Genomic DNA, 13,788 nt, shown 5'->3' with positions numbered 1-13,788 from the left:
GTGCCGGGGCCTCTATGGGCTATGCCCTCCCTGACGGTGTGTTCCTCTCCTAACCGGCAGGGGAGCCGTGCTATGATCTCATGTACAGAAGAAAAGCCCTGGTACAGGGAAGGCAGTTCGCCTTTAAGGCTAGGTCTTCTGCTTCTGCATCCTGGACCTTCCACTCCAGCCCTGCTTCTTGACCTTCCCTGAGTGCAAGTGGAAGAGGCTAGTGTGCTGAGAAAGACATAGAAAGAAAAAAAACCTGCCTGGACTCAAACATTTAGGGTAACACCAGTTGGGCTGCCCTAGCAAGCAAATGAGTAGGTGCGGAGGGCAGAGCAGGGTTACAATTAGTAGTAGTGGGGTTTCAGTGGTGAAAAGGGCAGAGTCTGGGCATCTGTGTGCTAAGGGTCCTCTCCTGCCAACCCGGTACCTCTGACTCTGTGACATCTGGGTGCTGGGGAGGCAGGAGAAGCAGGAAGCTGATGGGGAGCAGGCTGGTCATCTCCGGAGTGGGGAGACACCCCCTGGCTTTGTTGGCTGGGGGAGGGGGGAAGTGGGTAACTGGTGAGAACAACTTCTTACTCCACCTCCCATCCCAGTTCTGCTACTTAGCAAATAAGGCCTCCCAGGAGCAGAGGCCCAGGTTGGCCCCCGGGGAGGGAACAGGCAGGAGTTGCTTGGCAGAACCGCCCGCCTGGAGGGCACCTGGTGGGGGGGCTCTTACTCCCAGTTGGAGCCATAGACAGCCCCGAGTCCATGGGATGTGTTGCATGACCACAGTGGCATGTGGCTTTCTCCCGCATTGACACCTGCTGCAGGCGAGGTGAAGGTGGCCAGGCCAGCGGAGGGAGGGGCAGGGCCTGGGGCAGGGGACTGTATGGGAACAAAGCTGGGGCATCCACACCTTTGGGATCTTCTGAGTCGGCCCAACTCCAAACACTCTGTCTCCTTGCTCCCCGGGAGTGTGAGAGCTGCCGGAAGAGCCACTTGGAGTCCGGGCTCCGTGCAGCGGCAGGGGCCAGGGAAGGCATGGGTGGGCGACAGAGGAAGGAAGGGGCCCTGGAGGAGACAGTTCCATTGCCTGGCTTTCTCTGCTCTGGGGTTCAGAGCCAGAAAAGCAGACAGCATGGACTTGACCCCAGGCTCTGGGTGACACCATCTGAGGATCGTCCTCACGACTGTGCTTCAGTGAGCATACCTGACTAGTGGGGCTTGCCCTGGCCCTGTTGCTGACCTGACCCTTTCCAGGTGTGTCCCAGGAGGTCTCAGTGTCACAGACACAACAAGGCACTGAAGGAAATTCTTGCCTTCCTTCCCTGGGTGCACTGGCAAGGAAAACAAGCAGCGGCTCCCACAGCCTGGGTTGTCTGTGCCTTATTTGGAGAGAAAAACTCCTCTAATGTAGGGGAAATTGCAAGAAACGAATGTGTTGAGTGCTTACTAACTGCCTTGCAACTTGACCGGCATGGCATCGGATTAAACTGTGACAACAGCCCAGAGATAAGCACTGTCACTGCTAAGTGATACGATGAAGGCCAAGATAGTTTCAGAAACCTGAGGTCGTGCAACTAGGGGGTGGCTCAGCCAGGATTTGTGTCCATCACACCCAGCCTCCCACAGCTCCCTCCCCACCTCAGCCCAGCCTGGCTCCGTCCTCTGTCCCTTACCTTACCTTACCTTATAGCAAACACCTGCTGCTGTCATCGAGTCAGCAAACACGGAGGGAACAGCAAACGGCCTTGTGTGCCTCGGCAGCAGGAGAGAACTGGATGGAACACAGGAGCAAGCGGGACACAGTGACACGGCCTGTGCTGAGCAGGAAGGTGGCCCCAAGAGCGGCCCCTCAGCCTCACTGCTTGGGGCGTCAGGACAGCACGCCCTGAGGAGGGAGTGGCATCTCCCGCGGGGCAGGCAGAGGAGGCTTCACAGGCAGGGATAGGCAAGTCAGTCCCAAAGGACAGAGAGGACCCCGACAGGCACTGGTGGGAGAGGGGCTCAGACCACCAGCAGGAAGAGGGCCCGTGGCTGTGAGTGTGGGGCAGGGCAGGCCGTGGGGGCATAGGGGTGCAGGTCTCAGCGGGCTAGAGCCCCCACTGACTGAGGCCCTGATAAGTTGGGGGATGTGCCCTGCAGGTGGCAGCAGGGGGTGGGCAGGGAAGGAATGTTCCCGGAAAGAAGGTGACCAGTGCTGCCATCCCTGTGCTCAAGGCCTTCCTGGCCTGCTCGTGCTCCCCTCCCTCCCCGCCCTCTCCTCCCTGCCCGCTTCCTCCCCTCTTCAGCCCTGCCCTTGTCATTCCCTCCCTGGGGCTCAGTCCCACAGGTTGGCTTTGGAGGGGGACATGGTCTCCCCAGTCTCCTGTCCTCACTGCCCCTACGATGAGTCGGAGGCCTTTTTGTCATCACTAAGGAGCTTGAAGCTCATCAGCTATCCTGCCTCCCTTCTGGGACAGTCGCAGAAGCCCCTTTGGACTCGCCCTCCACTTTAACTGCTATTGATCCAGCTCCCCAGACCTCCCCGCTCCTTCTGGTTTCCTGCCTCATGACTGGGGGGGGGGTTCCACCAACAGTGTCCTTGTCCCAACATAAGGCACCAGGCACAACGACCTGGGCTATCTGCATCTTCGGGGACAGCCAGGCTAGGTGACGCCACCTCTCAGGGCTCAGGAATGTCTGCCTTGGGGAGGGCTGGATTGGCTCACGTGGGGTTTACCATGGGAAAGGAGGCTCTCCTCTGGGTGAAAGGTAATGGGGGGTGGAGCCAGTCATGTCACTGGTGACAAAGGACAGGAGGAGGGGTGGGGGAGTGGAGTGATGGCGAGCACCAACTTGTGCTGGAGAAGTGCATGATTTAATTGCATCCTCGTGACAATAAAACTGTTGCAAATACGAGGCTGCAGCCCACAAAGTCTAGGCAAAGTCCAACCCAGGCCTGCCTGGCCCTGAAGCCCCTGCCACAGGCCAGGATCCCCACCTGCCACACGGCTCCCCATTTCCTCACTCTACACGCAACTGGAGAGGTCTTTGCAATGCATGGTACGTTCTGGGTTGTGTCCTCCCTCTGCTGGGAAAGTCACAGCATTGAGTGACAGCCCCCGAATCAGAATGGGTGTCAAAGTCTCCCCACCAAATGCCTTGTCCCTACCTCCACCTAAACAGTGCCGTCCCCCCACCTGCCCTCACAGTCTCCTCCCCACAAACAACTGTCTCACCTTCCCCAGCCTGTGGTCCTCTCCCCACTTCCACCTGGTCCAGGCTGTGCCCCTCCTCTGCTCTGTCCTTGTCCTCATTCTATCTTCACATCTTCCAGAAAGCCCTTTCTGATCTACCCGCCTCAGCTTGGCACCTGACCAGAGGAGGCGAGAAGGATATAGACTGCATTGTCATGCCTATAATCCTGGCACTCTGGGAGCCCGAGGCAGGAGGATCGCTCGAGGTCAGGAGTTTGAGACCAACCTGAGCAAGAGCAAGACCCCGTCTCTACTAAAAATAGAAAGAAAATTAGCTGGACAATTGGAAATTATATAGAAAAAATTAGCCGGGAATGGTGGCACATGCCTGTAGTCCCAGCTACTCAGGAGGCTGAGGCAGCAGGATCACTTGAGCCCAGGAGTTTGAGGTTGCTGTGAGCTAGGCTGATGCCACGGCACTGTAGCCCAGGCAACAGAGTGAGACTCTGTCTCAAAAAAAACCCAAAAAAACAAAAACCCAATTCCTTGGTTGCACTAGCCACATTTCACGTGGCAGGGGCTACCCTGTGGAGCAGTGTGGAGATAGGTTTCCATTCTCTGGTCCTAAGTGACTCCTAGCTTAGGAGCTTGGGTGCCTCCAACTAAAACAGGGGCAAAGAGTGAGGAGCAGGCTTGCGGGGAAGAAGGGAATGTTCAGTTTGGGACACTTTGAGTTTAAGGGGTCTGTAGGACCTCCAGGTAGGGATGCCCAGTAAGAAATCAGGGAGTTTCTATTCTCCCCACCCCCAATATCCTCTAAACAGGGCCTGAAATTCAATGAGAGACCCTCTCCTGGGGAATTTCAAGGGCCTCACTAAAATTCAATTTTAAATGTCTCTAGGAAAGCTGTAGAAGGCAGCTCTGTTGAAATGGGACTCGAGGGAGCTGCTGTGTGTGTCTGTGTGGATCTGTGTCGTGCCTGGCTAGGGAGGCTCGAGCAGGGAGAAGGGGTGCCAGTGGGCAGAGAAGGGGTCGTGATGGCCAGGGCTGGCCTGAAGCCCATACCTGTCATCTCCTGGGGGAAGCAGGCATCTGAGGACCTCTGCCCACACCCCTGAGCCCCAGAGCTGAAAGGACTCCCAGGGACAGTCCTGTCCACATCTCCATGGGATCCCTGTCATTCATGGGACACTAGGTACGAAAGGATCACCTGCCTTTCCTAACACCTTTCTTTAGGGTCTGCTCTCAAACTCTCTCCAGATGGACAAGCCAGCCCCAGTCTCACTTGTGCTTCACTCCTGATCACACCCACGACTGCCAGAGCTCCCCTGGCTGTGAATATGCAGCCCCAGAGTCTTCTCTGACTCTCTCAAAATCCTAGATTCGGAGCTAGACTCAGACTTCAGGGTGCCAGGAGAAGCAAACTGCCCTGAGCCTCCTCCACTCCTCTCCTCCTGCTCCCGCTTCTGCTCCCTCCTTCTGGGAACGAAGGAACTCCCAGGGACATCTTCAACACATGCCTAAGGCTTAGTCTCAGGGAGACCAACGAGGTTGGGCCAGGCGGCTAGCAGGGAGGAGGCAGATGGAACGGTCTGCTGAGTGCCCCCTGCCACCAGCCCCCAGGGGGCCCCACTTATCCAACTGGGAGAGGAAAAGACCTCTGACACCTGGGGCTGCTGGCCGGTGACTGTCTTCATAGCAATGCCAACAAAGGGCACAGAGAGACCCCAAGTTGGCTAAACTGTCTGGGCTTCTAGCTCGGCAGCACCTGGAATGGCCCGGGAGAGCTCCTTGCCCTCTAGGAAGGCCACAGTGCCCTGCATTTGCCTCAAGAGGGCCAGCTGCCAGGAAGCACAACCCACTCTGTCCTGGATGTGCAGCTGGGTGCCACCCTTGACCAGCACTTTGAGGATGGCTGTGTTGCCCTTGAGGGCAGACAGGTGGGCGGGTGTCCAGCACACCTTGCTGTGGGCACAGACGTCTGCAGAGCACTCCTGAAGATTGGTGGTGCTCAGGAAGGCACCTCTCTGCACTGCCAGGTGGAGGGGTATCCAGCCTGACTGCTTGGCAGTATTGGGGTCAGCCCCACACCCCAGCAGTGCCAACAGCGCCACCTTCCCATGGCAGGAAGCTAGGTGCATGGGTGTCCAGTCCATGCCTCCGAGAGCACCAAAGTCTGCGTGGCTCTCAGCCAGCAGGTGGATGATCTCCAGGTAGTCCTTATAAGTTGCTAGATGCACGAGCTGCTAGATGCAGGGGCATCCAGCCCTGCTGGGTGGGCAGCTTGAGCCTAGCCCGGGACCTGATTAGCATCTTGCAGATAAGGTTCTTGCCCCTGGCAGCCTCCATGTGCAGTGGGCTGTAGCCACTCTGATCAAGGGCATTGAGGGCTGCCTACTTTTAGCAGGTGTCAGCTGGCCCTCACTTTGCCCTGTTTCACTGCCAGGTGCAGTGGTGTCCTCAGGTTTCCCTGCGGAGATCCAATTTAGCCCCCTGGCCTGTCAGCAGCATGGCCGGGCTGACACGACCAATGTAGGCAGCCATGGGGAGGGGGCCCTGCCCTCAGCCGCGTGCAGATTAAGGTCAACTTGATGGGAGCTTCAAGTTGTTCTGTGTAGCCAGGTGAAGTGGCGTCCACCCCTCATGCTCCTGAGCATCCATGTGAGCCCCGTGGTCCAGGAGCAGGTGCAAGGTGTTGTCCCCATTCTGAGCTGCAAAATGCAGGGGGTCCCAGCCATCCTTGTCTTCCACATCGGCATGAATGCAATGAACCAAAAACACGGCCCAGGGATTTGGCTGATGATCCTGAGTGGCAATGAGGAAGGGCATTTAGCCAGATGTCTCCTGGCAGTCCATGACTACCTTGTGGGGCAGCAGCAGCCTCACCCACTCTACACTGCCCTGGGCCACCAGCAATTGGAGGGTAGTGACCTTGTTCTCATAGATGTGCAGGTCCTCATTGCTCGGGACCATGCTTTTGCTGTGGGAGAGTTGTAGCACCTGCATCTGCTGGGAGGAAGATGGGGTGGGAAGAAAAAGACCTGTGACCTGTCTAGAGGACATCTCGGCCATCCCCCTGCCTCCTGGAAGTAGCGTCCAGGAACAGAGACTAGAAGAGTGAGGACAAGGCCTTTCCTGATAGCACGGCTCCCCATGTGGTTAGGACTATTGCTATTCAAGCTCGGCCTCCCTTGTTTTGGAGAGCTGAGACCTGCAGTTCCTCATGCACTGATGAGGCCAAAAGATCAACGGCCCAGAAGGCCTGGGTGTCAGCCCTGATTCCCGCCTTAGCAGCCCCTGACCTCAGCCCCATTCTCTGCCCCTTTGAGCCTCCATGTATGGATCAGCAGAGGGGAGACAAGCAATATTGAGCTCATTCTACCCTTGTGAGGACAAATCATGGAGGTGAGAACTTTCAGAGGAGGGTCTGGGACCAGGTAAGTCAATGCAAGTTGGAAATAAATTTGTGGTTGGAGCTGTAAGACCTAAACCCCTTGACGTCTTAAGGATTCACTGTGCCCCATGCCCCATCCCAAAGACACACATAGATTCCATTTAACTAGTCTAGGATGGGCTGTAGGCATTGCCTTTTTAGCGGTTGCTGTTCCTAATTTCCTAAGTAATTCTAGCTGCAGCCAACTTTGAGAACCACGCTCCGCCTCCCAGGTCAGGAAGGGAGAATCTTGCAAGGATACAGACCTGCAGGGGAGGCAGAGTCGGGCCCCTGAGCACATGTGCGGTTCTGGAAGACACAGCTGGGTACTGGGACAGACCCCTAAGACCCTGGATGTGTGCCAGGCCTGTGGAGGGTGGGCTGTGGAGGATGGGGAGAGGGTGGGGCTTGATTCCAGTTGCTCTGCAGCTGTGAGTTCTCCGGCGGCACCTGCACTCACTGCTGTTTGTCAGCTCCAAGCCGGCTTCCTCTCTGACCTGGGGAGGTAGTTCTGGTCTGTGCCGTTCCCCCCCCTCCTTCCCTCTCCCCAGTGCTCCCTGTCACTCATCAGGACTCACATCCCACTCTGTCCTGGGACACCTCCTCCTTTGTCATGGCTACCCTCAGCTGTGTCTAGAGGACAACACGGAGCAGGAGACAGCCTCCAGAAGGAGGTGGCCCAGGGCCTTGCCTTCCCCTGGGGCACGTGGACTGCAGGGTGGTTCTATGTGTCCAGCCAGGAGTCCCAAGCTAACCCATGGCTGGTTCCTGTGTTAGGGTAAGGCCAGGACAGCCGAGGAATGACGTTGGCGCCCACAGTGTGAATCCTCCCTCTGCAGGGCAGGGCTGGTCTTGATCCCACATGTGAGCAGAGACATGTCCTTCCCCGGGGCTCTGAGCTACAGCCACCACTAGCCCTTAGAGCACCTTTGTGCAAGCGAGGAAAAGAAGTCCCCTCTGGATGGAGGGGGCCCGAGCTGGGCAGCCTGGCTTGGCTTTCAGTCCCCACTTGCCCCCTCAGCCAGGCAGGCTTGTGAAGGACATGGCCCATGCATGAATATTCAGTGTCCTGCCAGAGACCATGGCAGTCCACGCACGGGCCCCAGGGTAGCGCCACAGGATGGCAAGGCATGCCCAGTCCACACACTCACATCCGTGGCTGGAACAGCCCTGGCTTGCAGGACACCTTCCTGGCCAGGGCCGCACTCTCTGGGCCACCACAGGGCTCTGCAGCAGTGACAGCACCAACTCTGTCTTGACTGTGATGTCCCCTCCACGAGGGACAGAGAAAGAGCACAAGGAGCAACAGGCTGGCCACAGACCCTTCCCTGTTTTAGATACTCTAACATTTCCTGTGACCCCCCGCCCCCAGATCCATTCCTGGGCTCCTGTATGTCCATGCATGCACACGAGGAGGCAGGAAACTTGGGTCCCAGTGGGTCACTTTGGCAAGTCACCCACACTGAGTTATCAGAGTCCTTTTGCACAGAACCAGGGGGCAGGGCTAGGCGATCTCCAAGATGCTCACACTTACCCACACGTGTGCAGTTTCACAGTCCCTAAAGGACGGGATAACCTCACCGTCCATTCCAGCCTGTGATCTCATAGTCCGGAAACATTTCACAAATGAGGACACCATATGCCTGAAAGAACCAGGGTTGGCTGGAGAACTCTGTGATAAGGCCAGGCCCAGACAGTGTGACTTATGCCTCTGGCAACAAGGATTTTCTATTCTACCCCCCACAGAGACGCACATGATACACACAGAGCTCCGACTCCCGTCCTCAGCTACTCCCGGGCTCCCGGTGCTGTCCTCCCAGCCCTGGGATGCAGATTCTACCCTAGAAAGTCCCTCCAGGCCCTAGTGCTGCAGGCGTCTCTCCGCATAGTTCCTGGGAGTGACCTGGGCCCACTCATCTCCCCTCCTGCCCCTGCCCAGCTCCCAGTCCCTGTGCAGGTGAAGCTGGTTGGGCACCTGCCAAGCATGCCCCTTCCTGGGATCCTGGTCCCAGCAGCATACCATCAGGTCCAACATCTGCTGGGCCTCACCTGGCCACGGGTTGGAGACAGACTGCAGGGAGGGCTGCACGCCTGCAGCCACTTGGCTAATGACAGTCATCATGGGAACCCTGCAAAAGGAGGCCCATGCCGTGTGGGTGGGGTGCTGGGAGACAGGACAGAGACTCTGAGGACCGGGCAGGGTGTGCATGCAGCAGAGTTCCACGTGTGCATGGGGAGTGAACAGCTAGACTAACGACCAACTTGAGGTTCAGATTTGAGCAGCCGGGTCTCTCTGGTTCAGCTCTAGTGACCTCCCAGGCCAAGACTGGGCAGGACCCCACACTGCAGGGCTGTGCTGCCCAAAGGCTGCCAGATGGACGGACAGGCCTAGGTAAAGCTCTGACATCCCACGTTGCAAGGTTACCCAAGTCGCCTGGGGTCCATTTACCTGGCACCTAGGCAGGGCTGGGGGCTGGGGAAGGCAGGAAGGGGTGCTCTGAAAGCGAGGGGGTTAGAGCCATGTAACATGGGCTGGGCACACTTTGTCTTTCCTTTCACTAGGATGTGAGTGGAAGGAGGGCAAAGAAAAGAATCTTGAAGAGAATAGGGTCCCCACGCAAGCCTGCCTCTTGTGCTCCCTCTCTAACCCCAGCCCTCCCCTGGCCCCTCCCAGCACCCCATCGAGGGGTCTGCCCTGCCCCCCACACAGCCCACCGCAGCTACCTGGTACCTGAGTATGGTTTCTTCTGAGTGAGGAGCCCCCAGATGACAATCCTGAAGCTGTGATGGGGACATGGGGAAGTGCTCCGAGTGACTTGGTGCAATATCCATGGTCACCCCAGGCAGGGGGCCCTACAGCCCACACAATCCTGGACAAGCCTCTCCAGCCAGAGTCCTCCCCAGCCTTCTCCTCCCACCGGGGTAGGGGGGACCAGACTGCATCCCTGTCCTGCCCTGCCCACTGGCCATGGGGGCCAGGCAGGGTGGTGGCTGAGAGCTGCCTCCTGGGTGTGTGGCACCAAATGCCCCCCCATACCTGCACACATCGGATTTGGGACCTGGGGCCTTGCTGCTCTCCAGGACATCTCCAGGGGTGATGTAGCTGAGCGTGCCCTGCAGGGCCGACCTCCCGCTGTACTGCATCCACTTGGATGGGCCAAAGTCTGAAATCTGGAAGAAAGCCAGTGTAGGGGATAGGGTCGTAATAGAGTCTTGCGTCCAGAAAATTGCTTGGGTTCCTCACCCCTCCTGCGATCTCCCCATCCCAGTATCATGTAGTGGTGTCCTACTGCTCCACCACTTACTACTGGACAAGTTATTTATGATCTGGGACAAGTTACTTACCATCTCGGAGGCTCAGTTTCCTTACCTGTAAAATGGAAATAATATGACTACTTGACCACAGTGCTGTTATGAGCATTAAATGAGGTAACATACAAAAAAGCACTTAGAACAGTGCCTGGTGTGCAGCTAGCACTTGGCAGGTGTTGCCATTATCCAGAGAGACTATGGGTAGAGTTGCCATCCTCAGTGAGATTCTGCTCATCTCACCTCCAGGGTTGGGCCCTGAAACATACATGTACATTTATTCCCCCTTTGCTTCCATCCATTAAGTCATCACTGGCCAACTGGCCATTCACTGAGGGTCAACTAGGCTGTGGGCTGAAGATCAAACAGCAAATAAGACAAACGAGATGCCCCCCCACACTCTGTACCTTCATAGGTGCCTATTCAAACAGGGGGTACAGCCACAAGTAATTATATCTTTGCAATTGGGGTTAGCGATGTGAAGAAACAGAGGCACAGTGAGGGTATACAACAGGGGCCTGTTGGATGAATCAGGGAAGACCTCCCTGAGGAGGTGATGTTTAAGCTGAGAGCTGAAAGATGAGAAGGTCTTTGCTAGAGAAAGAGAGAAGAGTAGGGGAACAGAATATGCAAAGCTCCTGGGGCAGAGGAGAGTATGGCATGTTTTAGGAACTGAAAAAAATGTCCATTATGACCCTTCTTAGGGATTGCCTCATTTACACACATCCCCACGCAAAGCATGGAATGGGAGGGATAGGTATTATTCTGCCTATTTTAGAAATGGAAAACTGAGGCCCAAAGAGGGTTATTACAAACACCCTGGTATCCAGTCTCATGCACCAAATTTCACTGCTTAGCCATCTCTGTTCCAGGTGCGATCCCTGCTCTCATAATTTGTTCATGAAGCAAACTGCTTAGACCTCTTGCCGGGCCAATCAGGCAGGTAAATAATTCTGCTCATCGGAGGAGACCGTAGAGTGAACGGGGGTGAGAGGATTGGCCTGGGCTCCTACCTTGACATGCATGTTGCTGTCTAAGAGGATGCTGCCCGGCTTGAAATCCAGGTCGAGCAGAGGTGGCTTAACGCTGTGCAGGAAGTGCATGGCCAAGCTGGTCTCGGGGATGATACAGAACCTGATCTGCCAGCAGAGACCATGGGTGGCAGCACCTTCTCCAGGGAGCCGTTGGCACCAAACCCCATCGCAATGCCCAGGGGCTGCTTGCACACCCTATGCATAGACATGATGTGCTGAAACTTGACCTTGCCCATTTTGGCCACTTCTTCAATGAGGCAATTCACATGAGAGCTATGGGGAGAGGGGAGCAAGAGATGGAAGAGAATGAGCCATTAATTCCTAAGGCAACCAGCAGAACCCACGAACTAGGCACGATGCCAGGCTGCAGGGACCCAGAGAAGCCTGAGAGCTTACAAGGTAGTGGAGGAGGACAGAGAGACCTGAAGTGAAGCCCAGCAGGTAGCACAGATGAAGCCTCAGCAGACAAGACAGGCAGTGAGGCAGTTTGCAGGTGTAAGAGCCAGTCCACTCTGCAGCGGTGGCCATAGACAGCACCTGTCGCAGCCTGACGTTGACCCCGGCCACTTGTTTCTACGTGTATCTCCCACAGTAGATGTCAAGTCCCCAGGGATTAATATTATGCTTCATGTTTCTGGTTTAAAATATCATTTATTGCCATTTTAATGATGAAAGTAATGCATACACCTTGTAGAAAATCTAGGGATATAGAAAGCTATAAAAAAGAAAAGTAAATCATCAGCAATCCAACCTGCCAGGGTTGGCCTCTGTTGATATTTTAGCATATTCTTCTATGATACGTTTTCAAGGCCTCTCTCTCCCTTTCTCCCTCCCTTTCGCTCCTTCCCCTGCCCCGTCTGGATCACACAGTGGATGGAGCGTGAGCACCTCCCCACATGGCGGTTCTCCTGAAGCGCGGTTGTTAATGCACAGTGTTCCATTTTACAGATCAACTATAATTATTCGTCTTTGTACCCCCCAGAGCACATGGCCCTGCGCTGCACAATACAACTTTGTTCAACTGCACCAAAGTTGAGACTTAAGGGACGACCTTACAAAAATAAGCATTTGCAAACCTTCTCACTCATTTCACTATATGTGCCCACAGTGTAAATTGTACATATGCAAATTGTCATAGATTGTTATGGGGTGGCGGGTATGGGGATTGAGGAGAAATGACATTTTTGAAAGGTCGATATTTGCAATTTTTTGATGGCGCTGCAGTCCCCTCCCTGGGAAGCCAACCAGAGAGCCTCGACCTGCAGGAAAACTACCTACTCTCCCTGGCACCTGGACAGGCTGGCTAGTCGAGGTTTCTGCTAGACTCATCTTTACTTCTCTACTGTGCCAGAGATCTCCACTTCTGTGATATTTTTGATCTGTCTGAAAACTCATCTGTCCTGAAATGGAAAAAGCACTAGATCTGGGTTCACACCACCCAGATTTCAAATCCTGGTTTCACTGCTTGTTATCTGCACGAACTTGAGCAAGTGAATTCTCTGAGCCTCAGTTTCTAAACTGTAAAATGGGAATATTAGTAAGCTGTGTCTAGGGAATTTGCATGGTGACCATAAAGAACATGACAAGACTGCATCCAAGTAAGAGGCCAATAGGAGATGCCCCTTCCCCGGGCTCTCTAGTTGATGGCCCCAGGGCCTTGGGTGAGGACATGGTTATGATGCTGAGATTTAACATCCCAAGTGCCTCCTTCATGGCTGTAAGAGGGACAGGCACACGGCTTAGTGCATGCAAATCCAGTGGGAATGAGCCTGGAGCCCATCTCAGTGGGAAGAAAGAGATGAGTGGACATGGTGGGAAAGAAGTAGAAAGAGAAAAAGGGAGGCATATCAAAGTGTGGCCTCCGTGCAAAAATAAGGACAGAGATCGCAAAACTCCAGACTTGGCCTTCCAGCCACCAGGATAGGCTGTGAAGCCAGCACGCTGGGCAGACTCCACCCACCAGGCCTCCTCGGCCCCCACCGGCTGCTCAGGAGCCACCCGGCTGGCCATGTGGATAGAGAACGTGGTTCCCTGCAGGTCACTGAACAAAGTGCCACAGGCTCTTAGCAAGTCCAGCCCTGCCCTGAGCCTTCGGGGTGGGCAGAAGGCTCGCAGAGGGCGGTCAAGAGCAGTCATTGCCCACCAGGACACCCAGAGGGAAGGAGGCCCAGAAAGAAAAAGGCAGGACAAGTTCGGAAGGTCCAGTGGGACAAAGGCATCTTTGGAGGGTAGTTCCCGCTCACCCTTGACCTCCGCAAACTGGTATTGGGTGCCAACTCTATTTCAGGTAGGGAGGCAAGCACATTTGGTTGGACCTGGGAAGCTCAGGCTACTGGGAGACAATCCTCAGCCCAGTCTCAGTCCACCCTCCCTTGAAAGCTCCCTGAGCCAAAACCTTGCCGGCCTCAGTTTCTCCTCTGTGAAAGGGGCAGGGTGGGTAGGTGGCTTCAGGCAGGAGGTGGTGCAGCACTCCACTGCGCAGTAGGACCTGCATCGCTTGTGTCGTGCCTAGATCACATGGCAGTCGTCTCAGGTGGAGGTGCTAGGCCTCCCGCCAGGGCTGCAGCATGGGTGGTTCCAGAAGCCTAGGCTTCCAGCTCCTCAGGTCCCGGAAGGGTGGGGATGGCTAGGGGAACCTGCCCTCCCTCCTCTTCACCCTGCACTGGTTAGGGGAGCCGGGGCCTGAGCCCTGAGACCACAGCAGGGAAGGAGGGCCCTGCGAGGAGGGCTGTGTCCATCCTCAGTCTCAGCCTTGGGTCTCCCCACAGCTCTCACCCTCCAGCGAGGGAGCCGTGCTGGGAAAGGAAGTGTCCTGACGCTGCAAGCAGAAGTGCAGCCAGAGAAGTTGGCTCCACTGTAT

The 13,788-nt window shown here is 55.8% G+C and overlaps 1 protein-coding gene across 1 annotated transcript; it reads right to left on the bottom strand.

The window, feature by feature from the left end:
* Positions 1-4,888: 4,888 nt before the first annotated feature.
* Positions 4,889-13,064, bottom strand: ANKK1 (ankyrin repeat and kinase domain containing 1). The gene is given in 14 exon segments (XM_076001415.1): positions 4,889-5,392; positions 5,394-5,538; positions 5,540-5,630; positions 5,633-5,707; positions 5,710-5,750; positions 5,752-6,261; positions 7,737-7,800; positions 7,803-7,856; positions 8,521-8,714; positions 9,310-9,366; positions 9,623-9,756; positions 10,908-11,056; positions 11,059-11,201; positions 12,889-13,064. Coding segments are annotated over 14 exon segments (2,337 nt in total).
* Positions 13,065-13,788: the final 724 nt, after the last annotated feature.

The sequence above is a fragment of the Microcebus murinus genome, chromosome 4, assembly GCF_040939455.1.
Source record: "Microcebus murinus isolate Inina chromosome 4, M.murinus_Inina_mat1.0, whole genome shotgun sequence".
NCBI classification, from domain to species: domain Eukaryota; kingdom Metazoa; phylum Chordata; class Mammalia; order Primates; family Cheirogaleidae; genus Microcebus; species Microcebus murinus.
This window is presented reverse-complemented; position numbering and strand designations above follow the sequence as displayed.